Source organism: Zonotrichia albicollis, chromosome 1 (assembly GCF_047830755.1).
Source record: "Zonotrichia albicollis isolate bZonAlb1 chromosome 1, bZonAlb1.hap1, whole genome shotgun sequence".
In the NCBI taxonomy this organism is placed as follows: domain Eukaryota; kingdom Metazoa; phylum Chordata; class Aves; order Passeriformes; family Passerellidae; genus Zonotrichia; species Zonotrichia albicollis.
In genome coordinates this window covers 65,330,436-65,358,283 of record NC_133819.1, presented here as the reverse complement: position 1 = coordinate 65,358,283, position 27,848 = coordinate 65,330,436, and the positions used below count along the sequence as shown (strand labels likewise).

General features: G+C 39.5%; 2 protein-coding genes across 4 annotated transcripts in view; one reads left to right on the top strand and one right to left on the bottom strand.

Annotated features, from left to right (window-relative positions):
* DTNBP1 (dystrobrevin binding protein 1) overlaps positions 1 to 25,736 on the top strand; it is a 65,063-nt gene extending 39,327 nt beyond the window's left edge. Inside the window, exons 8-11 of one of the 2 annotated variants that reach the window (XR_012580836.1) lie at positions 17,925 to 18,080; positions 19,965 to 20,108; positions 22,513 to 23,784; positions 25,215 to 25,736. Coding sequence is in view for 1 of the 2 variants with exons in the window: in XM_005481755.4 (XP_005481812.1) it covers positions 17,925 to 18,080; positions 19,965 to 20,108; positions 22,513 to 22,760 (548 nt within the window). In the remaining variant the exon portion in view is untranslated. Of the gene's footprint in view, positions 1 to 17,924; positions 18,081 to 19,964; positions 20,109 to 22,512; positions 24,670 to 25,214 lie in introns of those variants that run through there. The other variant, XM_005481755.4, reaches the window with a different exon arrangement.
* The window catches only part of JARID2 (jumonji and AT-rich interaction domain containing 2), a 211,130-nt gene continuing 206,214 nt past the window's right edge, over positions 22,933 to 27,848 (bottom strand). For both annotated transcript variants that reach the window (XM_005481753.4, XM_074543159.1), the window contains exons 17-18: positions 26,728 to 26,835; positions 22,933 to 26,024 (exon numbers count right to left, since the gene is read on the bottom strand). In XM_005481753.4, coding sequence (XP_005481810.2) covers positions 25,848 to 26,024; positions 26,728 to 26,835 — 285 coding nt within the window. In that variant the 3' untranslated portion in view covers positions 22,933 to 25,847. The remainder of the gene's footprint in view (positions 26,025 to 26,727; positions 26,836 to 27,848) is intronic.

The following is a 27,848-nucleotide window of genomic DNA, read 5'->3' as shown; positions in this document are numbered from 1 at the left end:
GGTGAAATAAGAATCTTGTGGAGATGTCACTCAGCTTTTTTTTCCTTTTACGTAGAAGGTAGCTAGTGCTATTTTGATGTTGCATAAATGAGACTTGATCAAAACGTAGTTGGCTGTGTCTCATTTTAAATCAAATGGGAATGGTGCCATTTATAGGAATAAGTTTCTGTCTTAATTAGATGATTATGTAATCACTCCAGACCTTGCACACCAGCATTTCCATTGGCTCAGGAGGGTTTTCCCTTGATCATAATCTTAAATCCTTATAGATTTATTCTCTCTGGTTATTGAGCATTAAACTGGAAGCCCATGCCTCGAGGAGAAGACACACTGAACACCACACAATTTATTTTCATTTACTTTGTGTGTTCACAAGGGCAGCAAATGAAACTGATGGTACTTGATAGGCTCAGGGTTTGCAGGTCACCAGTGATGTGGGAATTGCCATTTTGCTGACACAATGTCCTAAGCCTTTATTTACAGTTTATAAAGATTTACCTTTATTTTAAAGAGCACCATTGTCCATGTGGTTACTCTCAGGTGCCAGGGTGGTTTCTGTCCCTTGATGGAGAGCAAGGGTCCTCGAGGAGGGCCTGCAGCTTCAGCTTCTGTCTCCACGAAACTGTGTGGCTGATAGAAATCTATCCACATTATGGATTTGGGTGACATAGATATTTTTTCCCTTTTTGCTTGTTGATATGTATTTAGAGAGTTGTGCTGCCAGTCAATTAGTGTCTGGTTCTTCTTACAATTGAGCATGTTTCTGATGCAGAGCTCTAGGAAAGCTGACAGGATAGAAAGCAAAGTCCTTGATTTTCAGCACATTTGGGAAGCCATAATGGGTGTGAAAATGTCCATTAGGGTGGGAGGAAGTCTGGAGGAGATACTTCAGTCTCTCTTTCTCATGTATGCTCTGTCCCTGTCTAGAGTTCAGGGTGCTTTTCTACCAATGAAGTTTTCTCCTGCATACTAGTGATTATTCAGTCTAATAAAACCCATGGAGTGAAAAATAAATTTGGTATGTGAAGGAGTTGTGGACTAACTCTAGAATAGAAGAGAAAACAAAAAAGATTTTATCTAGCACAGACAAAATTAATAAATAGCAAACAAAAAAGTTTGGCAAATGACAGGTTATTGAGTGAGAATGATTTAGGAGGAAAGCAATCTCAGTTATGAAGTCTCTTTTGAGAAATGAACTATTAGGATTAATTCAACTGTGAACAGGGTGAATAGCATTCAGGGATGGATCAATCATGAGGTTTCCAGTGGACAGCTGCAAATGAGGTGTTAGAGAAACAGTTGAGTTATAAGAAGAGAGCTTATTTCACAAGATGCTAGGAGAGAGAGCTTGGCTTGCTTGACAGAACAGGGGACATGGAGACTTCTACATGTAAACATATTGAAGGAGTCAGCATCAGGAAAAAGAAAAATTCCTGAAAGGCCAGGGTGTATTGGACTGGGGGGAGCAGGGGAGGTTGTTTTGCAGTAATTACTGTGCCTCCAGCTAATTGTTAATTGTGTAAACTGCTGTAGTATTAATTTAGCAAAGAGGCTTTCTTAAATCCAATAGGCATGAAAATACTGTCTGCCTATGTTGTGATGCTGCTCAGCTTTTTGTTTTGGCATCAGTTGCTTTCTGCCCTACCATAGTTGCCAAGTTACTGGGAAAGAGGAACGCAGGAGCTTCGACTGACACATTTGGAGTGCTGTGTCCAGTCTGGGCTCCTCAGTACAAGAGAGACCAGCAGCTCCTGGAGAGGCTCCAGTGGATGGTCCCAAAGGTAATTAGAGGTCTGGAGCGTCTCTCTTATGAGGAGAGACTGAGGGAGCTGGGCCAGTTTAGTCTGGAGAAAACAAGACTGAGAGGGGATCTCATTAAAGCATACAAATATCTCAGAGGCAGGTGCCAAGAGGATGGTGCCAGACTCTTTTCAGTGGTGCCCAGTGACAGGATGAGGAGCAATGGTCATAAACTGAAACACAGGAAGTTCCACCTCAACATGAGGAAGAACCTTTTCACACTGAGAGTGGCAGAGCACTGGAACAGGCTGCCCAGGGAGGTTGTGGAGTCTCCCTCTCTGGAGACATTCAAAACCACCTGGATGTGTTCCTGTGTCACCTGCTCTAGGTGACCCCACCTTGGCAGAGGATTGGACTGTATGATCTCCAGAGGTCCCTTCCAACCACAACCACTCTGTGATTCTACTGAAGTCTGTTGGGCAAAAAAAATCTGTTGGTTTTCTGATTTTTGTAATTCTCTTCAGAGGGTGAGAATTAATAGCTCTGTGGTGTAAATTTAGCCATCGATGACTAACCTGAAACTTTGTTATATAAATGTCAATTTTGCCATATTCTGCTAATTGGATCCATGTTCCAGTGATGTCCTCACTTATCATTCTTAGTTGCTATTTTGATATAGAAGGCAATGTGGCATCTGTCTTGCTGGCAAAGGCTCCTGTAAAGAATTCTGTATAAAGCCAAAAAATTGTATGGAACCATTAACTTTGCTTAAAAGGGCAAGTCTGAGAAAAGAGTGGAGAAGGTTTTTGATTTTATCATTGCCTGAAGACTTAACCACATACAATTGGGATTTCTTCACAGAAGATAGAAGCTCCAGATACCACTAACTAACATTAAAAGTGAGCTGATCTCAGATTTAGTCTGGTCATTTCAGTGATGAACATGCATGCCTTTTCATGTTCTAAGCATAAGGGACAGGATAAAATTTTATTAAAATGTTTGGGCTTTTCTTCAGTTTTCTTGAAACTTCAGTTTAAAAACATCACTGTTTGTTAGGATTGCCTATTTGCTGTGGACAAAGATACACTGGTTCCCCCTTGTTTTTCAGTTCCATTTAGTACATTATATTTTCTGGCTTATGTTTTACTGAGCTCTGGGGAAAGTATTAGATAATTTGGGAAAGCATGGAGTTACTGTACAATGTAGCATTTTTTTAGAAGTGCTTTCCTTTTTTCTTTAAGTACAAGTTGCTGACTCCCCTCTGCATTTGTAAATGGAGCATTAGTGGCCATCAGTGTGATCTCTTATGTCATGACCTAAAAAGTAAATTTGAAAAGCTGCATTCCCTCCCTTCTGGAGCCCTGGATGATTGCCAGAACTTTGCATTAAAACCCACAAGCAGTGGTACTAGGACAGTTTTTGCCTTAAAAGATAGGTGGAGTTACACGCGGATCACCGCGCCAGCATCTCTGGCGGGATGGAGACAGATTTGCTCTGACAATATAATGCGCTTTGCAAGCTTCTATTTTAAGAATTCTTTGTGCTATGACTTTTTTAAGGCTATATTGGGCAAGTATTTTGTTTCTCTTAAGAGTCTCACACTTCTGGAGGCTCCAGGTTCATACAGACACTGTTAAATTCTGCGAGTCAAAAAGTATGTGTACCTAGAGAAGTATTTTTCAGAGTACTTCTGATCACAGCTCTTCATATTTTATAGTTGAGCTACTTCATAGTGTTCTTTTGCCCTGTTACCTCTTAGGTAGATGCAATCCAGTCTCTGATGCACCTGAGAACTGATTTCCTATAGGACTTTTCATCACTCCACAAATAAGTGGAGTGATCTGTAAAGTCTTGATTTCCTCATTCATCCTCAGGTGGGTGAAGCAGGGGCAGTGCAGGTGCCAATGGCACATCCTTGTGCTCAGCACACCTTGGATCTGACCTCCAGATCTCTCCTTGAATGAGTAGGTAGCTCAGTTTCTGGACAGTTGTTCTGCTAGCACTGAAACACAGATATCATTTGTAATGGCTGGGTAGCTGAGTGGTTTGTATTTTGGGAGGCAGGGAAGCAGTGGTATTAATTTGCTGTGTCAGTTTATATAACCTTGGTGACTCAGTGGGTGCACATTATGCTTCCAGTACTGCTGATTTAACTAGTTGGCTGCTGCCTTGCTCTCAAACCTGTCAGGTCTGTTCCTATAGGTTAATAAAAGTGAAGGGTGAAATATGGTCAACTGTTTAGAACTTCTAAAGAATATTTAAAAAAGAAGTTAACGTGTTTTGTTAATGAGACACTGAAATGGGGTTTTTCCAAATAGAAAATCATCATATGTGACCTCTATTATTACAGGCTGCCTCACTGTAAATTTATGGTCTTCATTTTAACTTGCAGGTTTAAGAATAACATTTCTTGTTTTATTTTCTATATATATGCTTATAAAATAAAATCTCTTCCAGTCTTATTTATTATGTTTTTTTTCCCTAGGCTGAGTATCCTCATTCAGTTTGCTATTTAGAAAGCATTAGGCAGGTGTTAGAAAAAGCAGGCCATCAGACTTTAATAGCTGCTGATGTGATTACTGTTTTCACTTTTAAAAATGGATTATAATAGCAGTATGCAAGTAAATAATGTCTGAGCTATTTTGAATAGTAAATGGAAACTGCTCCTTGCAAAGTTCTTCATCAAAATGCAATTTGTTTTAGCCCTTTAATACTTGACATGTTGGTATATGAAATTATTTGTTGGGTACAATGCATTTGTATTTAGCCTGGAGAAGAAGAGGCTTGGGGGGACCTTATTGCTCCCCACAACTGCCTGAAAGGAGGTTGTGAGGAGGTGGGAGTCAGTTTCTACTGCCAGGTAACAAGTGACAAGAGAAAAGGAAATGGCCTCAAGTTGTACCAGGGGAGGTTTAAATTGGATGTTAGGAAAAGTTTCTTTATGGAAAGTGTTGTCAGACATTGAAACAGACTGCCCAGGGAAGTGTTTGAGTCATCTTCCACATGTTTGCGGATGCATCCCTGGGAGCACTTGAAAACATGGATACGGCACTTCAGGGCTTGGTTTACCGGTGAGCACGGTGTGGGTGCTGGGTTGATGGCTGGACTCGAGGATCTTAGAGGTCTTTTCCAACCTTAAGAATTCTATGATTCTATATTTATTAGTCTTATTTCAAAAATACAGTATTGATGTATTATCAAGTATCAGTGCTTTATTTTCTTCCTTCTTGACCAAGATTTTAGGCTTGTTCTGGTTAGATCTGCCTCTGATGCAGCCACTGTTTGATGTATATAGAAACACAAGTATTGCCAAGGGAGCTTGCTTAATAGATAAGGCAGAGATGAAAAATAATTTAGAATGAATAATATCAGCAAGGATGTTTCAAAATAGGAGGCTTTTTAACCAAATGTCTACAGTTTTATAGAGCATGAAATTATAATAATGATGTTACTTTGATTCCTTATGCATGCTTCAGTTCTCATTAGCCTTGGATAGTCACTGTTAGAAAGAGATTTAATAGTTTATAAGAGAACAACAATAGGTTGAAGTTCAGTGCTTGCTGACCACCTTGGTATAGCATTCATTCATCCCAGAGAGAAAATGTGTTCCAACAGAACAGGAATGTTCTTGGTTCATTCCCACCCCCATCTCAAGCTTTGTTTATAATTTCAGTATGTTTAGGAGCTGATGTTGAGGTGATTTGCCAGATGCTGTTCCTGGTGTGTTTGTCCCTGTCTTGAAAGGCCTCTCAGTCTTTGTTTGCCATATTCCACTGGTTTTGTTGTTACCCAAGCCCCAGGACAGACTAGATGGTTTCAGTGTTATTCTTGTGAGGAGTTTTTTCTTTAAATTCTCTTCACTTATTCCACTTTGTCTATCTTGTTTGTGTTTTAAAAGGCATTCCAAAGTCTCTGGGCATTAATGCTCAGACCCTCTGACATTGTTTGTAACCCACTTCTGTTAAGCTTTATCTTTTACTTAAAAAATAAATTTTGGTCTTTGTGAGCGTGAATGAAATTTTCCCTGCATGAAGCCTGTGAAATCAAACGTGGTGTCATCTGTTGTAATCTACAGCAGCAGTGAAGAGATGAGAAATATTCTGCCTAAAGCAGTTGAAAGCTTAGGTCATAAAATTTGTGATTTTATTTATGTGTTAGTAACGAATAAAAATACTTTTGGTTGCTTTAAAAGGAGGCAGCAAATCTCTTTTGCCATGGAAGTTGGACACTGTTGGGGCTGACAAAGCAGATGTAGGATGACAGGAAGAAAGAGAAGGAAACAGGGCAGATATAATGGTGGCCTGAAGGCAGGGGTTTTTTCTCACTGTCATGCCAAATGTGATGTGAACAAATAATTCATATTTAATAAAGGTCATATTGTGTTCTAATGATACCCACCTCTAAAATTAGTTGGTGTTCAGATTTCAAGCAGCATGTTATTCCAGTTTAGATGTGAAAGAGACAAAATTGGACACTGAGTAGGATCAGTACACTTCTGCTCATAGTTTATCCTAATGCTTCAAAAATTATCATTTCTGCTTCCTATATTGGAATCACTATGCAGTAGGGGCTCTTTGAATTGGCCCAGGTATGGATGGCTGTATCTGTTGTAGAGATTGAATGTGTGATTTTTGTTGCTATAGGGAATGATACCTAGTAGAGAGGTGCTGTTTAGAGAAAGAGAGTGTGAGTTAGGAAGTTAAACTTTTTCAGAGATCATCTGCATGTTTGCCCTGTGGAGAAAATGTGCATGTATTTTGTGAGGTTTGTGGTACTTGTGACTAATTAGTGCTAAATTACTCTGAAGAATAAGATCAAAAATTAGGTTAGCAAGGCCTTATACATATTCAGTTAAGGAAAATATTATAAATTAAGTGTTCTGTATTTTTAGCAGGCCTGAAGGTGAATGTTCTTAAGGTGCTTTCAAATGGCAGAAGTTGATTGATACAGATGCTGGGGAAATTGATTCCTCATTTTATACTGTGCTGCAGCACAGGCACAAGTCAGGGCTTGCTGTCCCAAGGTGTGGCAGGAGACATTGTGTGGCATCCCTGTGCTGGAAGGAAAGAAGGTGGGGGGAGGAAAAGCTGAGAGAGAGATTTCATGCAGCTGTGTGTATTGAAAAGAATAATCTCACAGGAAGTGTATTTTACAGGTTTCACAGTCCTAATTACACTGACTTCCCTCTTCAGTCATCCCCCTTCTTTTTTCCCTTCCCCCTTGTAAGTGCTTTTATCAGCTTCCTGAATTTCTGCTTTTTATTCACTCCTCACTGTCACTTTGATGTCTGTGCATCCTTTAGGTGGATTTTCTTTGTTTGCTCAAATAAGATACTGTATCCTAGGTGTCATCTGTCAGGTCGTTTTCACTGTAGGCATAGGGTTTAGTCACTGATGGTCACAAAGCAGGATGTGCTTCCTCACTCAAACCCAATTGTTCCTGCAGCCTCTTGGGATTTTTTTCTGTCAGAGTAGCTTCAGCAGGGTCAGTTTTATTGTACTGGCTTTTTGTTTGTATTGGGTTTTTTGTTTAAAAGAGGCAAAGCCTTCTTTGCCTCTTTTAAATGTCTTCCAGTTAGTATTGGTTTTTTTTCTCCCCACAACTTGTTTAATCTCTAGCAGGCTGAAGAAATCCAAGATGAAGGATCATATCTCATTTGTTATCTCTTTTGAACAATCTGTCAGTTGCCCTTCACCTCTCCCTCTGCCCCATTGTCATTTCTCTTCCTTTGTATCTCCTTTCCTTTCATATTTCTTATGTTTAATGCTCCACTGAAGCATCAGTAACATCACCCACCTGCTCCACCCTCTCCCTGGCTGCATGGGTGTCTCTTTTTTCGTTGCATGTATTCATTGAGGTGTTGGGTCAAGCAACTGAGAGACCTAGGAATTTTTGTCCTGTTTTAGTGGTAACAATTCCTCCCAATGAAAAGTAGGTGAGAAACTGAACATCAAATAAGACAAAAGTCTTAGCTATTAATTGTGCTCTTCCTTTGAGTGTTCAGGTGACCTGGTTAGTGATGTTAACCAGTGGACAGCTTGTCTAGATGTATTTAATGCTAATAAATTACTCTGATTGTTTCCATTAGCCCATTAATTTCTATGTATTATTTATTTAAAATAATCTATTAACCTAATGATGTTACGATCTTAGATAAGGCACACGTGACAAAAGACCTGCTAGTTTTTTGAACTACCTTTAAGCCAGCCTACTCCAGTACTTGAAATATTAATAATGTGCTTTTTTAAATCAGTATGATTTGAATAGCAAATTTTGTAATCAATTTATCTGTTACTGCAAGCTAAACCAGAATAAGCACAAGTTTAAAATTACACTGTTGATTTGTGCCTAGTGCTGCCATTGATGAATTCATGACTAAACAGCAAAAATAGTTTTGAGTGAACATGGTTGCAGTTAAAACTTGTATGAGAGGAAAAAATCTGAAAGCTACTGGTATGTTGAGACCTGGTAGCTTCCCCTCTTATTAGTAACAAATGTTGGCTAGCACATGGAATCCTGGGAGATCTAGATCATTCCTCAGGCTTGAACAAAAGAAGGAGGTGAAGGCAGCCATGCACTTTCCTGTTGTGGTTTACAAACTGTGAAAAAGGAAAGGTTTTGGTTTTCTTCCTGTGTGCCCCACGCTGTATGGTTTGCTCCTCAAGGTTTGCCCTTAAATCCTTTAGGAAGCAAACAGACATGTCAAAGTTGCAGAAACTGTTCTGAATTGGCAGTAAAAATATGGAAGGGCTTTGGCTGTAGATAAAGATGACTTTTAGTCTACCTTCAGAGTTGCAAGTTTGAACACTTTGAAGATGGCACACAAATAAGTCAGCAAGCCAGTGGGAGCAGATCATCTTTCAAGACTTTCTTTTTTTCTCCTTCAAAAGTTTTATCTCAAATATTTTTCAAGTTTATCAAAAGAAATTTATTCTTTTAATTGGTCTGTTTAATGACAGCTAATATTTTGCAAGTTGAAAGTTCTGTCAGGGCTGCTTTTTTGTTATGGTTTGTTATTTCTCAGCTACAGACCATTTTTTATTCTGTAAAAAATGAAGAAGCAAGTGGAATTGGCTGTGAGTATATGAAAACTAGATGCATAGGAGAAAGCATAAAAGGTTTCATTAAAAATTTAAAACTCAATGTCCTTTCCTTAGAACTGACACACTGAATATTGCCTTACCTCTGAATCACAGCCCAAGTGCTAACTAAACTGTTTTTCACATTTTAATTTTAAAGATAAAAATGTTGGGTGGAGAAAGCACACTGTGTATATTTCTGCACTTAATGTCAGATGCCCTGTTTTCTGCTATATAATCCCTTTCCATAGCAGAAAATGAGGAATTTTAACTGTAAAATATAGTCATGTATTCTGAAAATATGGCTTTATGTGCAGCCAGATTGTTCTGTTTGAAATGTAGTACAATTTTTGTTTTGGTTGTCTTCCTTTTATTGTGCCTATATAATTGTTACTGTCCAATTGGCTGAATTTAAAAGCAACCCATTGATTGAAAAACACTTTTATAAGAGACTATTGTAATGTAGCTTGAAGAGATCTGTCTTACAGTGTTATAATAAGTATGGAAAAGACATGCCATTGCTAATGTTGCAAATTGGCTTTACTTGCAAATAACACTGGTATATGTTCCTTTTTTAAAAAGAATGATGGCATCTTTGCTTTGCATTTGAGAATAAATGTGGATTTTTAAAATAATCTGGTCTGTCATAACTCATACTCCATGTGTAATGAATATGAAAGACTGCATGTAATTTAAAATTCCTCAGCTGGTAACACATCTCTAATAGCTGTCTGTTAGCAAATGAATCCCCTCGTGTTTGGATGCTCCTGGATGCGGGTTTGTTAGAGGGAACGCTATTTCAGATATTGTTTCACTAATGATATCAAACAAAAGTGTTTGCTCATCACTAGGATTTCTAAAGAAAATCTGTAGTGTGATTCATTTGGGATGTTAATCAAACAGTGTTGAACTGGACTAGATTTGTAATCTAATGGTTCTTATTTCTAAGAAATAAGCTCAGCATTAATTGCATGAATGAATAGCAAATTTTTTTGCTTGCATTGGAGAAATTGTTTTGACAGAAATTGAATGGGAAATAGACTGAGTTGTCAAGAAAAAATAAATATTTCAAGCATGTTGTGTGCGCTACTGATATAATGATTGGCTTATGGTCTTTTAAAAATGTTTTTACATATGAAATTTTGACATAAACAAATAAGGCTTCTTCTTCCTGTGGGAGTGTTATTTCACTGATGATCCTGCAGTTTTGACTATGTGAATATTTAGTTTAATTTGTACAGTTTCTCACCTGTGAATTAGCTTAAAATAGAAAGAAGGAAAGAAATTGCAAGTCCAGAAGCGCCCACCAAAATTAGAGGGATGGAGCACCTCCCCTACTAGGAAAGATGGATAGAACTGGGATTGTACAGTTTGAAATGAGAAGGCTTTTGGGGCCTTCCAGTACCTGGAGGGAGCCTACAGGAAAAACAAGGCGAGAAAGTTGAGGAGCGACTTTTTACAAGAGCATGTAGTGACAGGACAAGGAGCAGTGGATCCAAATGAAAGAGAGTAGGTTTGGATTTGATATTAAGGACAAATTCTTTACTGCAAGGGTGGTGAGACACTGGAACAGGTTCCCCAGGGAAGCTGCAAATGCCTATTCCTTGGAAGTGTCCATCCAGGTTGGATGGAGCTCTGAGTGACCTGGTCTAGTGGAAGGTCATGGCAGAGGGTTGGAACTAAATGATGCCTGAGGTCCCTTCCAGCTCAATTATTTTATCTAGAATTCACTCTATGATTCTGTGATGTGTTTCTATGATCTGTTACCAAATATAGTCTGCATAATAAATACGGAATGCTTTACCAAGCATGTGAAAAAATCAAATTCTCTATCAACTAGTTACAGTTATGTGATTATTCTGTAAAAAGGAGGTTTCTTTCTTTTTTTTTTTCCTCCCCTGTTCTGATTTAGCAGTTATTGGTCATGTTAACCTAAAACTTATATTAAAATATGTCTTCCAAAAAACCAAAATCCCTCCTCATGTCTAAAATATTTCACTATCAATGTAAAGTGAGTGAGGTTAGACTGAACTGTATTGAGACTGTAAATCTGCAGCTCATTCCTTTTGGCTCTGAAGGCCTCTAGGAGTGTTGGACAGGATCTACCCCTCCCTCTGAAGAGAGGGGTAGAAATTGCATGTTCAGTCAGAAAAGTGGTTATTAGGAAAGCAGTTTATGGAGTGAAACCCTTATTTTTAGTTATTGGGAAAGAAGGCAAACATTGTTTTGCCTTCACTTTTTGAGGCAACACTTAGTTCAGCGGTCAGTGGTGTTGTTCTGCTTGTCTGAAATGGGCAGAGTTTGGGTGAAGGGTAGTTCCACTGCATCAGGAGTTTGGAGCTGGATGTTGTTCTTAGGGACAAGTAAAAGCTGGTACCTGCCATCTGGTTTGCCATGTTGTGGAACCCGTGTTTTCAACCTGTGCACAATGTGTTGTGACAGCACAACAGTATCTCATCATTAATTTACGTGGCTGCACATGCACATAATTTGGTCTAGAAGGCAAATAGCTCACAGCTGTGCAAAGGTTAAGATTGGCATTATTCTTGTAGCAGCAGAAGCTACTTTCCTGTCTTTGAAATCCTTCTAATTCCAAAGCAAGAGTGGTTATGTTTTTGGAATGGAAAATACTCATTAAATTGTTCGATAGATCAATTTGTACTCAGACAATGGGATGTTATTAATCTTATTTGGAACAGTTTCATGGACCTTTGGAAACATGAATAGAATGCTGCAGTGCTGTGGTTTGTATTTTAAGTACTTTGGGTTTAGATTTGCTATCGATTAGTTTTTTCCATTTGAAAATCAGTATTTTTGAAGGAAGGCGGAAAAAGCAGTAATTGGAGAGCATATGCATAAAATACTGCATTTCATGACAGTAGAATTGTGCTGAATCATTTGTGCTGTTTTCAGGTACAATTTCTGTAGTAGTGGGATTTTTCATCAGTGTGTGGCAAAGTTTTAAAGCCAGATAATTTTCACAAATAAACTTAAATGTACTGAAGGTACGTGTGACATTGTCAGGTTTATTTATAGTCGAAGTGCATACTTTGCAGCTCACTAACTGAATTCTTTTTCTTGCATACTTAGGTGGGTTTATGGGGAGGCAGGAAAAAAGGGTGTGAACTCAGATGCTTGCTGCTTTTTTCTTTTTTTTTTTTTCTTTTTTTTTTTTGGTACTTTCTGCATAATGGTTCAGTTAATGTTATCCTTCCCTCGTTCCCTTGCACTTTTTATTCTCTTTCACTTGGGTGGGAATCTGACTAAAGGATAAATCATGGAGGGAGAAGACACGCTTGCTAAGAGAGCCTGTCCTGGTGTAAGCTGAGGAAGGCTCTCAAGTTCTCACATCCCACTGACGTCACATTGCTCAATTCTGTCTTCAAGAAAGACACATGTTGTCATTGAACACCCATGACCATAAAGAACATTGTACCAGAAAAGTGGGAGATGGTGGGTTGCAGATTTGTTAACCCAGAGGCCGTCAGGCATGTGCCTGAAGGAGAGAATCCCCCTCCAAAGCTTTTGCTGTAACATTTCCATGCTTTGCATGACATGAAGCAAGTGTGGAAAAACCCCACCCTTAATCTGCTGAAGAACTGTATGTCCATGGTAATTTTGACTATAGTTAAAACCAATTAAAACTTTTCTAAAGTCATTCTGGCTTACCACATTTGCAGGCATAAAAAAATTGTCTGCTCCTAATTTTTCTTAAATTAAGAAATAGGCAAATGCACTCAAGTTTTGGGATGTTTTTAATGACAAATGAACTGAGCAAAAATTTATGAACCACAGTAAATCTAGTTCTAAAATGAGACTCCATTATGGAGTGGGTCACCTTGCAGAGCAGTCCCCTCAGCCTGGCGTATTTTTAATCACAAATGTGATTTTAATTTTTATTTTTTTAAATCCTAGATGAATTTACATTTTTAGGACTCAGTTTGTGCATTTGCTCTTTGGTGGAGCATATTTTTAGTGTCTCTTAACTATGATGATTTCCTGGTAGCCAGATAAAGGTTGGAGTTCTGTGAAAACCTTTTCCCAAGCTGTTTCCTGTCACAGTGGTTGGAAACTGCCTCTTCCTCCAGGTGCTGCATTGGTAACTGGAATCCTGCTGTACATAAGCACCTATTTTCTGTAGTTTGTTCTGGTATATATTTAGGCCTATCCTTTATATACCAAGGATTTCAAGCAAGCTTTTTTTTTTTTCTTTGCTTAAAGAGAGTTTTTTCAGGTAAGCCAACTTGTTGAAACTGCTTGCTGGGAAATGTTAAAGATGATCTCTCTGCACTAGTTTTTTTCTTGACTAGAGTTTTCATATTCTGATGCAATCTATAAAAACCCTAGTTAGGTATTATCAAGCAGTACATACAGTCATTTTTAATGACTGATTTTTTTTTATAATTGTAGTAAAACATTTCTTCATGAATGTGCAGGCTTTTGATAGTTGGCAGACAGTAAATCTCATTTGGAACAGTGGTTTTTTTTTCAAACACAGATGATCTTTCTGTCATTGAGTGAAATCCTGACTTCACATTCTAGTGAATCAGGACTTAATTTTTTAAATTTTAATTATTTGACTATATCTTTGGTAAAGCCAAATTTCTTTGTAAAGAGACTGTTAAATATGAGTTTAAAAACACCTAGGACTTGTAGTTTTCACTTGTTTTCCTTTCACTCTTCTGTGGAAGAAAGACTGTGTGCACCTAGATCTCTTATTCTACTTTTTTTTTCCCCTGAATCTTGCCAGCTCTCCCCACCTGTCAGCAGACTATATTGCAAGAGTGCTCTGCACATTCTCCCTTACAGCATCAACACGTATTCTAAATTCTGTCAAGAATAATTTAAGCATTTTTGAGGGAAACTGCATCCTTTGAAGCACTCCCTGGTGTCTTGTCTTCCTTTGATATTTTTAGTTGAAGGGGTCTGTAACGAGGCAGTTTGCAGTAGAGGTTGCTAAGTCATAGTGCGCTCTGAAAGCTGCTTGGCTGTCTGCCTTGCATCATCTGCTTTCATGATTTTACTGTTCTGATTTTTGAAGGATTTTGGTTGCTCAGTGAGTGGCCATCCTGCTGATGGGCTGTGACAATCCCGCGGCCGAGTGATGATGTTCCAGCCTGGATGGACGCACAGCAGGGTGGACAAATGACCGGCTGGGTGGGAGCCTGGTGTTTTGGGGGTCATTCCCTACCTGGGGGTGGGACCAGAAGCCAGAGCTCTATCCCAGGGGAGGAGATGGGGGGCTCTGGCACTGGGCATAGAGATGATCCTGTCTCCTGGGGGTTCCATGGGCAGCGAGCCGGGTGCCAGCCTGCAGCACATCTGGCAGCAGGGAGGGACACAGCACCACGGGAACGGGGCCAGGAGTTCAGGGAAAGGGATTATCCTCCACCCAGCGTGTCTTCATGCCATGGCCAGTTTCAAGCTCTCCTAGCATAGGAGGAACATCAAAAACAGCAGTGAGTTCAGTGAAGGGCTGCTTCACTGAAGGTTTGATAGCTGTAGCAAAAGCAAAAAAAGCCCACAGAGAATGTGTGCATGCATTTTATGGTTTGGTTGGATGAGTCTGCAAAAAGCAAATGAACTGTAGAGGGAGGAAAAAGGGGCATTTTTTTTGTGTGTCTTTCTCTCTTTAGACCAGATGCATTTATGGGTTCTACATCACATGAGATATAAAGTTACGTAATAAATTGATTGAAGGGAAGTGTTGAAATCACTAAAAAGCACTAAAAGCAGTCCATTTGGACAACTTGACATCTTTCATGTTGGTCTAAGGGATGTGGGTTGGAGAATTTTGCTCAGACATGGCTTGAAGGAAAAAAGGCCATGAAAATATACAGCTGATGGAAAAGTAAAAGGCAGCTGTAAGCAGCAGTTCCCAAGCCTGTTTCTCAGAAACGTTTCTGTAAACAGCAAGAGTTCTCAAGCCTGTCTTCAATAACAAGTAAATACCTTGTCCTTGGATAAGGTATGGGAAAGCAAAAGTGACAAACATGGAAGCCTTGAGAACCATTCATATCAGGGTGAGAACACAAATCTTGGTTTCAATAACAAACCACAGGCATTGAAAACAAAAGGAGGGGTTGGTGTGTAATCTGTGGCCAATGATGAACTTGGGTTTTGTAATATGTATAAGCTTAATTAACACCACTATAAAAGTGTGTAAGTGGGATCAATAAATCGGAGTTCGATGCTGATCAAAGGATGGGTCGTCTCCCTTTGCTTTCTATAGATGTGCTAGCCATGTAAACATCCAGTGTTGTCAGTTGCTGATTTTTTAAAATTTTAATTATTTTTTTAGTCATTCTTCCAGCTTATTTGGGAAATCTGTTGTGCATAGCTGGAAAATGTTTTAGATTAAAACATTAAATGGTCATTTTGTTGGTTACTTAGATACTTCAGGTACTGCAGCAGAATTTTAATTTGTAGGAAGTGTCAGCTGGACCTTGGAGTGATACCAGGAAATGGTGTCCTCTACACTTGAGCTGTATGGCTAGAAGCTATTGTCATTTGTTCCTTTGGAGTTTGGATTCTCCTGGTGTCTGGTTCAAACCCTGAAGATGTGGGGCAGGGAGTCAGGCTGTGGGCTGTACCTGAGGCGATCAGGGTGAGCTGTGGGGCTGTTCCTGGGTGTGGTGCAGAAGGCTGTGCCTCAGCACTCAAGTGTTCACTATTTTAGGAAAAAAAATGCCTGCTTTTAGTGTCTGTTCTCTTAAAAGTCATAGCTGGTGAGGAATTAGTCATCTTTTATTTGGGTTATTGTGGCAACTCCTGTATGTCTGCATCTAATTGTGCATTAGCCTTTTCCGTAGTCTGTCTTTTTTTCTATTCTGTGCACAGTGTGATAGAGAAATAGGTGCCATTGCCAATTGAAAAGTACAGTTTTTAGGGTGAAAGGAAAAATACAATAATGCTTTAAGTGTGCCAAGTCTCAGTTTGCATCCTGGGAGGAATTCCTATGAGCAGTGTATGATGGCATATGGATGATACTTTTGTCTTTTTTGGAGCTCCTTTAGTTCTGTCTCTTTTCAGTGTTTTATAAACTACCCTTGGCTTAGGGAAAACACAATTCTGAGTAGCTCTGTGAGAGAAACAATGCACCTGTTTTCTTTGGTTTCATGTTTGATGGTTGGCTTCCCCTCTCATCCTTAGCATTTCTGACAACAAACAGAAACCCAGATGCAGCAGTTTGGTTTTGCTTAGCCAAGCACCTCTTACTACACCTGGCAGGGCGTGAAATCGTGCAGCAAGGTTCTAGATGTTGACTCTCTATCTGACTATGCAGCTCATGTGTTTACAGTTTCCTGTGGAACATGCCAGCACAGCAGGCAGCTGTTGCCATTCGGCTCTGGCCAGTGACAATTTCAACAGTTTACAGGACATTTTAGGCAAAATCTAAAAACAAAGAGCTCAGTGTCAACAAAGAGATTGTATCAAGTCTCACTTAGATGCCATCTCTGTTTTGGGGTTAAAAATATCCTGAATTACCAATCTAGAGTGCAAAACTGTCAGACTATATTATGAGAGAGACAGAAAATTCCCATTGTCTGTGAGAGCCTCTGGCTTTTATTATTACAATTGAATAGCATTTCTGCATCATAGACAATGTTATTAAAAATTGCTCATCATCCAGGACTGCAGTAAAGGAGTTGCTCCAGGGGACACAGTCATCGTACACCACAGTGTAATTGATAATAAAGACATGTTGCCTTCAGGGAAGATGCATTCCTTTTATACACTGATGTTTTTGCTTCTGAAATCTCCTTTAAGAGAGAGATTTCTGCTTATTTACTGATGTTTTAATGAATATCTGGTGTGTCAGTCCAGTTTCCTGGCTTCTTTTGGCATCAGCCACAGTTCAGTTGCTTCTGTTTATGAACTGTGACCTTGATGCAGGCAACAGAGTGAATTAACTGCTCTCTGATGTTTTGCCTGGTTTAATAAAACATGTTCTGCATTTGGGCAATAATCTCCATAATAGTAAATGCTTTTAATGAATGTCTGTGTTGTAGAATATCATTAACATAACATTTTTCCTGGAAGACTGACACAATGCTTGTCCTAGAAAACCTCGTGTGCCCTCAGCATTTATCCATGTGGATGCCATATTCCAGCTGTGTCTGTCTGGCATGTGAAAGCTTGGATATTTTTCACCCAGTGGTGTTTGTTGGAGCTTTCCCTAATGGGCAGAACGGAACAGACCAGCAGCTCTTCTCGCCACCCCCGTCCCTTCCATCAGGAGCTCAGCTGGAAAATTCCTTTTCTGTTGTAAGCAGAGCACTCATGACACCAGAAAAGTGAACAGAGAGCTCTGGGAAAAGGGTTCCAGGTTATGTATTCCTCCTAAAAAGCAATTTTTCTGAAGCATGTTCCAACAGTCTGGCTGCAGTCAGTGCTTCTATAGCAATTACATATTTTTATTCTAGAAGATGTTATTCTGCAATAAACAGCACAATTCTTTTCCCCTCTGTCCAGTGTGGAGCAAAACAGAGAGGAAGGAGTTCCTTTGATGATATTCTGTCTAATATTTCCTAATTCTGTCTAATATTTCCTTTGCTGCATGTACATGTAGGATTCTTCATGGAATTTTTCCATTCTGTCTGGAGGCTGGCAAAGCCAGAATCTCAGGCATACATGCACATACACACATATGTTATGTATGTGTATTTATATGTATGTACATATATGTATCTTGCCACCTGCACTGTGGTGGAAATATGCAGCAATGTTCAAATGAAAAGTGTTGCTTTTGTGTGCATTAGGTGCAAATGACTGCAGAAGCATCATTGCCTCAGGTTTTTTTGGCAGGATTCTGAAATCCCAGTTGTTGATGGACACTGCTCTCAGGTGTTCCTGTTTATACAGCTGTGGAAATTTGCATCTTGCCTCGAGATAAATGGTTCTGACATCACTTTAATGTGAAGGTTATGCTGCCTAATATGGGATTCCCATCCTGGTTTAAAATACAGTTGCAAAGCGCAGAGAGCTCCTTTTATTGCAATAATAGTCTGTCAGAATTTATTGAACTGGTTCTGTAGGTTTTAAATTCTGGGAGTGGGGGGGTGGACCTGCAATATTTGATTTGTCTGTTTGTTTTGTGCTCAGCTGAACTCGATGCTGAACATGCACAGAAGGTTTTGGACATGGAGCACACCCAGCAGATGAAGCTGAAGGAGCGCCAGAAGTTCTTTGAAGAAGCTTTCCAGCAGGACATGGAGCAATACCTTTCCACAGGATACTTGCAGATAGCAGAGAGGAGAGGCAAGTTGTAAAAACCTTTTGTACAAACCCCCCAGCCTGGAGATCATTGTTGAGCGGGCAGAGCCAGCAGTGCTTACAGAGGAAGCACAGCAAAAATGTCCAAATTCTTCCTCAGTAGAACTGGAACTTCAGATAAGCCTTTTGAACAAACTTGGTGTCCCTAGGGTACTGGATACCTTAGAAGATTAGTCAGGCTCTGCTCCTTGTCTGGGGAGATGCAGAGCACAGAACTGCTTCTGGAACAGTGTTTTCTCTGCAGCTGAAGAGTGCATCTATGTAAAAATATGGATGAAGGCAGCTGCTTTGTCCACTGGAGTTCCAAAGCCTGGGATTGTAATTTGGCAAGGAGATGCCTCAGAAAATTTTGCAAAGTGCAGGGAAAAGTTCAGTGTAGCATTTCCAAGCAGTTCCCAGGTGACAACTATTCCCACTGGGTGTGATTAGGACACAGGACGTCACATTAAGTGCTTTCCTTATTATGAAATTACACAAGTCTGGCATCTCTGGACTGGTTAAAGCACAAAAATGCCAGAGATTACAGGGAAATCTGTGTGGGAGGTTTCCATCTGTTAGGCCAAAATGCAGGGATTGTTGGACTGGTAAGGAAGCTGGCGGGAAATTAGGTATTCATGTGGCAGGAAAAATGTAGATATTCTGTCCCTGCTCCAAGAGCAGTTCTGCTGCCATTTGTAATGTCAGAGTGGGGAGTACAATCCAAGGTTTCTATTTCTCTTCATGACTGCTATAAATACTCATCTGCAAGATGCTCTGCATGGGTGGCTAAGGGGAGGTGGGATATATAAATCTAAATTCATGGTCAGGGGAGGAACTGAGTTGGAGTCCCCTGCTTTCTGTAATAGGTTGCCTTTTAGACTAAAAGTGCACATTGTCATGGGCTGGTACTGGACACACAGCTCTGTTTGAGTGTTAGGCTGCCTAACATTTGGAACTTCAGCTTTTTAGGATAATGTGGAGCCCGGGTGTATCAAAGAAACTGTTTCAATGAAAGACTTGGATCTGCAGTACATGTAAAACTGCAGAGCTGTAGCATATTTGAAAAAAAAATACCCCAATCAAATTACAGAATTTATTCTCAGTTCACCTATGAAGGCTTTCAATAATGTAATTGTTACTTTTAGATAAACAAGTAAACTGTTCATTTAAATAATTTTATACAATGCAGCAGGTGGACTTAAGTCTGAATGGCCCTGAATGGTACTTGTTTCCTCTTTGCATGTTTAACTGTTCAAGGGAGAAGATGCTCATCCAAGTATTTACTTCGCTTACAAATTGTCAGTACTGTACTGACAGTAATAAGTAATTTGCTCGAGTAATTAGTAATGTGAGATACCCATGCTGAGAGAAAATACTGGGCATGAGCCTGGGTTTTACAGACTACTGTAATTTCTTAGACTATCTGAGAGAAGAACTGCTCTCTGTTAACATTAATCCTGGTTTCTGAATTTCTATGTCTCTTGTATATTGACATTTAGTGACTGTGTCCTTAAATGTGTTTGCTTTTCTCTAAAAAGACTTCTGGTTGAGAAAATAGAAAAGGAGTGTTCCAAAATGGAAAGTTTCAATCCTTGTGCCTGAGTCCCATCTCAGCTTATTTCTGAGAAGGTTATTGCTATAAATACTGCTGCTAAAAATGTTTTGGTTTACAGAAGCAGTAATGGATGTTAGTTTCACAACAAAGATTGCACAGAGTGCTCTTGGATTTGGGCTGAGGTGGCTGCTGAGCAGTTGCTGTGGGCGGGCTCCTTCCATTCCTAAAGTTAATTATTGCTGCTGCAGACAACTGTAGCAGCCTCTGGAGCCTTGGTAGGTAATAACCTCGTGTAGCTGATGGTCAGTTCACTCATTGTGCTGTTTCCCCTGCAGAACCCATTGGAAGTATGTCTTCCATGGAGGTGAATGTGGACATGCTGGAGCAGATGGATCTGATGGACATGTCTGACCAGGAAGCACTCGACGTCTTTTTGAACTCAGGGAGCGAAGACAATAATGTGCTGTCTCCCATGCTGGGTATGGTACCTGTAGTGACAGCCTGCTTAGAGACTCTGATAAACCACCAGAACTGCTCGCTTTTGTGATGGGTGATATTATCTCATCAAACATCACACTTGATGCAGATTGACTGTTCTTCATTAGTGCTTCTCCAAACATTAACATTTAGTTGCTGTACAAGGGTGTTGCTGCAAAACTGTGTGATATTTCCAGAGAATCTCATTTTTCATACTGCAGCTCCCTGTTCTATTCATCACAGTCTGGATAGGTCATGTGTTACATACTGGCTTGAGGGGCATTTTTCCCAATATAGAGTTAATAGAGGACATTTTGACAAACATCAACAGATAGCTTGCAGTAATTAGGCTTTCAATACTTTGTCAAACTCTAATTTCTTAGAGTTTGTCCAGAATGTTGCTTGTCAAACATGGACCAGTTGTGTAATGTAAGATCTTCTGTGAGAGATACTGAGAGACAAGATTCAACCCAGCAGTTTACATATACACTGAGAATTAGTGTCTCATTACTGGATCTTTTACCTACCATGGAAGTGTTTTCCTAGATAAAAGCTTAAGTGCTAAAATGCCTTTCCTCAAAAGAGCCAAAATTATTTTTCTTGTGGGAGAGGAGATGAAGCTCCTTTAAAGGTCCTTTTGGTACCTTCTGAAAATACAGATTGAAATATCTTTATGGAAGTGCTTACAGTACTCCCAATGTAAAGGTGATTAACACCTGCTGTGAACATGAAAAGCTTGTGGTAAATGGTCAAGGCACACTTGACTGCTAAAGGTTTAGGTTTTTGTGCTTCATTGCAAAAACTAAATTGAGATGGGTGGTTTTGGATAGGCATCCACTTCATGCATTATTAAAGCTGATCATTGTTTGAGCTTGCCAGTAATCTAGGACTGTTTTCCCCTTGCTGGCAGTTTGGCAGATATTGGACCAAGAAGCTTCAGGTCTTAACAGCAAACAGTCTCAGCTGGATTATCTAAGGAAGGGCAGAAACTACTTTTTTAACTAAGTAGATAAATGCATTAGCTTTTGAAAAAAAAATATATTCTGTATTTTATGCTGTAATCTGAATATTACAGCATATAATTATAGAGTCTATACATGGACACACATTGCAATATAATGTACCTGTGCTGTAGTAATGTTCCAACACTGCGACCTTACTGCAGTGTAAGTCTCGTAAATCTCACTCTTGTGGTTCCAGACATTTTATTTCCCTCTGATTAAGGGGTTTTTGTGCTTGTTTAAGAACCTGGCACCCCAGTATCAAACCAAATATGCAATAGTCTTCATTCTCAGAAAAATGAGATTGTTAACTCTTTATTTTGCTGTCAGTGGAGAATTGAGTTGTCAGTGCAAGGTTTGTTTGACAATTGGCCTGAACACCACAAAATACAGGTAAGTTATTAAAATAACTGGTAAAAATGAGAATCAGCTCAAGACATTGAAATGTTTTCAAATCTGCCTTGCTATAAACATTGCCAGCTTACGGACATTGCCTTCACAACATTTATGACAGTAAGTTAAACTGCAAAATTGAGTTAGCTCTGTCACTCCTGAAAACTCCTTCTCTCTGTGTTGTCTAAATTGATTTAATGCATGCTGGTGTATACGACACAAGGCAGGTTCTCTAAAATTTCTAGTGTTAAAATATAACTCCAGTAGTTGAGGAGCAGGTAGAGACAGCGTGGTTTGAACTGCTGTGCAAACTGTCTGAGCAGAGGTAAGGTGTAGCTCATATCCATCTGACCCTTCTGAAAAACTTCTAAATAAAATTTTTAAGAGAATTTTCTCACTAAAGTTACTCATCAGCTGAAGCTGGGTGCTCTGACTATGGAGAAACACTTGTTAGGTATAGGAGAGAAGGAAAAAAGGGCTTTATTTGGCAGATCACATAGAAAGTGTTTATATGTTTCCTCATTTTTACTTTTTTGTTTTCCGGAACTGTCCAGGAAAGAGAATCTAATTTTGAAACCTGAACTCTTAAACTGCAAGCAAATACTGTTGCACTGTGTCACAAGTCTTTTTTGCACAGAATATGGAGGAAGCAGAGTCTCAAAACAGAGTCTGCCACTCCTGTGCACTTGAGCTGTGGTATAGCTCTACCAAATGATTGCTTTCATGCTGAATTAAATTTGATTTGCTTTTGCATCTTCATTTTTAGTCAAAACTGGTGATGGCTGTTATTGCCTGCTTCCCAGTTGTTTGTTTGGTTTTTAATTTCCAGTTTGTGTAGTTCTGTTACACTGAGTTTATTGGGGGGTTTTCCTCTTGGTGACTTGGGAAAGAATGAAAACAGCCTGGAAGTGACTCCTTTAGCAGCGCTGAGCTGATGTTAACGTGCTGATTTCTCAGTCCCCTTGCTGAGCCAGAGCTTGACTGTTGCTGTTGTTGTTTTCCCACCTCTCAGGGCCCGACTCCAACAGCTACGTGAGCGAGATCAGCCTGCAGGTGCCGAGCCAGTCGGAGTTGCGGCAGAAGCTCTGTTCCCTGTCCTCCACCTGCACCGACTCGGCCAGCCAGGACGCCAGCGAGGGAGAGTCCCCCGTGGTCCAGTCGGACGAAGAGGAGGTTCAAGTGGACACTGCCCTTGCTGCTGTAACTGAGAGAAAGGGCGCTTCAGATGGCAGTGATGAAAGTGACTCTCAGACTATTTGAATCTTAAAACCATATCCTTTGAGAATGACTTCTGAATGAATGAACAAGTGAATGAAGAGCTTGCCTGTGTAACGATTTGCTAACCAAGCGTAACAGCCAGATCTTTTTACTTAGTAATACTGCCTTTTTACAAAATTGCCAGTCATGTGGAGGTTGGTTTTTAAAGAAAAAATTATGCCTAAAGCACACACACTTTAACAGTAGTCTTGGGGCTCAGGGGAGCAGTAAAACTGTTGTATATACTATGTATAAGAGAATTTAAGGGGAAAGGTAGAAGTTACTTTGACCACTAACCTTTAAATGGCTGATTGGAAGTACTTAAGAGTTGATGTGTAAAACTGAACCCAAATTGTTCCTTGCATGTTTTCAGCTGCTGCAACTGAAGATTTAGGATCCAAACCAAAATGAAAAGTTATTTTCTACTCTTTACTACCTACTGTCTGCCTCCTGCCTTTGTCTACTAATGCAGCAATGTCTACTGTTCTCACACTTCTTATTCAGGACCAACTTAGTTATAGGTGTTAAGGAAAAAATAAGAATCCAAGAAGGAGGAGAGATGCATATGGAAATGTTGCACTCCTTGTGGAGCAGGTATCTTAGCATTGTGTACTTACTCCTCTTTCAAGATAAAATAAAGAATTTCTATCCCAACCATGTCTTTTACTTGATTACACAGGTATTTTATCCATGACAAGTGAACAGAGGAGCCTAACTCAGGATAAAATGTGGTTATTAGGAGCACCAATGTAATGTGCTTTTCCATGGCAAACTCTGTTTGACTACACTAGGGAGATAAACCTGAGTTAATTGTTAATTAAGTGTGTGTATTTTAGAACCTCAAGACCTATAGGCATCATCTCATTCCCGTTTTTTCTGCAGTCGTTTTTCTCTCTGAGGTCTGACCATGTCTAACACCTGTTGCTTGTCAAGTCTCATGCTCTATTTTCAGGGATCTGCTCTTCTTTGAGAAGGCTCCTGGCTCCTGCTCTTCCTGCCAGAGGGAAGGAATATAATCAGAAACAGCGTAAGTAAAAGGATGAGCTGTGATGTAGGTCCCTTTCAAAGACCTGCCCTGACAAAGCCAATGGCTGGGAAGGAGGGTATCTCTTCCTGCTTGCCAGCTGGGCAGAGGCCAGTTTCCTTAAGGATTCTCCTGTTAGCTGACGAAGTGTTTCCTGATCCATGCCTGGGAAATTAAGGTTGGAAGCTCTCTACCTACAGTTAAGAGCTTTACTATTCAACAAGGCAGCTGTTGGAAGAAATTTATCTTGAAGGAGCTTCCTTTACCCTCTCGCTTTCCAGAAGACAGACAAAATGTCCAAAAAAGTTTTGTTTTTTTTATTAAACCTCGTAGTACAAACCTGGAAAGTAAACAAAAAACTCGCAATAAACAACATGAAGTCTTTCCTTACAAGGAAAGAGAGCAGAGCAGCGCTAATAAATTAAATGTCAAACTGTAAGCCATAGTCAGAAGTTTACTGTCAAGAGGGAAAAGTACACAGCAAGGCCATAAAAACCAGACAACCACATTTGAAAACACTTGACTCTGTTTATGTTATTGTTAAATATTCCAAAACAGTTCAGTCTTCTGCAACAACAATCAACAAATTGTATTATAGGACTTTCCTGACAGTCACCACTGGCAAGCTCAGTGCAATATGGGTAGCTACGGTATTGTTGAATTCAATTACGAAACAAAACAGTTTGTGAAAACATTTTCCCTTTTTTATTCCACACATACTGTACACACAACCAGAAAAGGGCAACAGCTACTCCATTATTATTTTTTGTTGTTGTTCAGTGATGTAAGCAGCACTTATAAATGTTACAAGAAAAACCCTGTAAGCATCCAATCCAACCGATGAAGAAAGTGAAACGTAAGGCTTTTCTTCATCTTGTCTCTCTGCCATCCCTCCCCCCACCCCAAGAAAAGGCTCAAGTATTTAAAAAAATTTACAGGCATATGTACAAAAGGTGTGATTTTTTTTTTTTTGTTACAACATGAAGAGAAAAAATAGACAAGATGAAAGCAAATGCATTTTCACATTCAAAAGAAAATACGCAGACTTGCTAGTGGCTCTAAATGTGATCATATAATGAAACAAATTCAAAACAAAATTAATGCTTGACTGTGTAAAGGTGTGAAAAACAGCAGTGGAATGGAAATGGAATGTTAGAAAGATTGCACGTCTATGACAAAAGAAGCACTTATGGCTTCAATCACTTTTTTCTTTTTTTATCTTTTTTTTTTAAAGGATGCTATTGAAGGGTTTTTGATAAAGTAGCCAACAGCACCAAAAAATAACAGAATGGATTTCCTAATGAAATCAGGCACAGTTTTCCCTCACATAACTCCTCAAGGCAGGCAGTCTTTTTTCCTCCTTTTTTTAATTTTTTTTTAATTTTTAATTTTTTTTTTATTTTATTTTTTTTTATTTTTCCCCCTCAAAACAGATGCATAGTGATGTGCTGGTAAAAGAGAACATACTCCAAATCTCCTCCTTTTGCCTACAGTTAGGAAACAAAGTCCATCTTCAGCTGCCATAACCTCCCAAAGAAAGTGTGTATTCTCCAATTTAAAAAATTACAAAACTCATCTTGCTGTGACAGAATAAAAGACAGCCAAAGTAAAGCAATTTCTTTCAAGTTTTTGTCTCCTATCCCTTTTCTCTCTAGAAAAATCTGCTCACATGACCGGAGAACAAATTATAAAACACATCAAACTTTAACCTATTCAAAAAATGGGTTAAAAGCCTTTTTTCACAGTTACCAAAAAGGCTTTTTATTTTTTTTCAGCCATAGGGACAATACAAATTCATATTTTATCAGCCCCTTGCCGGTTTTAAAACAGTGAACATACGGCAGTTTAAAAAAATCAGACTGCTGTATCTATCTATTCTAAGTACAAAAAAAAATTTCAACAGTTTAATGCTAAAACAAAATTAGTTCTCTAAAACCAGAAGAAAATCTTCTTTAGAGCTAGTGCAAAGACAGCTTGTATTCTACAGCAAGTACTCCAAACTATGGTATAATAATTACAAAAAATATATATAAATTGACAAAATGAGAGTGTTGGCATCTTCAGGATTAACTTGAAGCACTTTTGGATGAACTGGAGGATGAAAGCCTAGATGATGGCACGTCCACTGTCGCTCTCTTACGAGGTCCTCTTTTTGGTGTAGGCTTGCTGATACAGTTCTCAATGCTGCCATTTTTACCAGATACTTTTCCACAGATTTGATTGACAAGACTGATTATTTGTTCCTGTTCAGGAAGTGGGAAAAACAAAACAGAAATTACTATCTGCTTTTCCTCCAGAGTCACTTAAACAGGAGTGCAATGGAGTGCTTAGAAATGCTGGGAAGCCCATCTTAAAAAGCTGCTTGTACCCAGTGCTGCTCTCCAAGAGCTGATGTGTCATTTCTCCCACTGCTCTGTCTTTACCTTTGGGGCCAAGGTAAAGAGCTCACAGCTGAAGACATGGAGCCTCAACCCAGAGCCCAGGCACAGTCCTAAGTCCCCATCTTGAGTTTAGGGATTATTCATCATGACATTTGCTTGGAGCCATTACTGCACCTCTCATCTGCATGTGCTCTGCAAGTTGCCCTGAAGGACGATCATGCTGGACTGGAATAAAGTCGACTAAACTTCCAGTTACCAACAGAGGGAAGGTATTCCAAAGCACAGAAGTTACCACAGTGAAAGCAAAGCCTCATGTTCCATCCCAAAGCATCAAGCGGCTTTTTATGTTCTGTGGCACATATTCATGGAATTTATACTTCAGGTTTTATCAGTATCATCATGTTTCCTTTTTGTTGTTTTTTTTTTTACTAAATCATAATAAAGCACCTTCTTCCCACATCAAAAACAAAACCAAGACAAACACCCAAACCCAAGACCATTTTGCTGAGGCCTCAGCAGGACAAAGGCAGAGTGAAGTGTCCTCCCCAGAGCAGTGTCAGCTCACCTCATCGTAGCGGTACATCATCTTCAGCCCCCGGCACGACTTTTGCTTCTCCACGTGCCGCAGGGCACACTCCAAGCAGAAGACAACGTTTTCATTCTCCTGTACCACCTACATGAAAGAGCAGAGGTTGGGAGAAGAAATGCAGTTAAACTCCAAACTGTACCTGTATTCTCCACACAGTATTCAGTTATGGCCTGAATTACACCACCTGGATTTTACTGCAAGGTTGTGGAAGGAGGTGTAAAGCACACTGTGAAATCATTCAGGATGTGCAATAGCTAGAGAGAATCTATCTCTTTTACAGTGCTAATGTTGGCAAATATATCTATAATTTTAAAAAACCCTCCACCAATATTAATGAGGGCTAAATCCCAACACTATATGCATTTATTAGCATATCCTATGCAGTCCTAAAGATCTCCTGAAAGGAGCAGTTTCCCATTACTTAAAATGCTGCTTTGAACAAGGATATAATCAGCTTAGCCACAGGATTCCTCAACTACTGTCTTGTTCAGCAATGGTGACATTTGCTCAGCTGGCTGCCTGCCAGGCCTGCACGCTCAGCTTGGAATTTAACAACCAAGTTGGGAGTTTTTTATCCACAACTACTGTTAAAGAGTGACATAGAAAAATCCTTCCCATTATTAAACTTACTCCAGAGGAAATGCACCAGAAGGTCCATTAAGAAGTTCTGGTTAGTATTTTGGGTTTTTTTCAAATAAACTCATTTTAAAGTTACTTCAAACTAATGCTGCTTAAAAAGTGGTCTAAAAACATGTATAAACTCAGCATATGTTATCCTAGGGCAGGGAACAGCTACATCTGATTATATACAGATACATTTCATTTCCATTAAAAACCAAACATCGATAACCAAAACGATTCCCAAAAGATGACAGAGAAAAAACCTCCCAGACCCAAAGGAGAATACCTGTTCTTATGATTAAAATGGTATATAAGGTTGTGGGAGGGGCTTCTGGTATTTTTAATGACATTGCTGTGTTTGTAGGTGTTCTGCATACAGCTCTAAGCCTGGAATTGTCACCACACTGGTCAGCACACCTTCAAAAGCCAGTAGGCATTTCCCACTTAGAAGAGAGAAGTTTATTTTTGGGCTATTT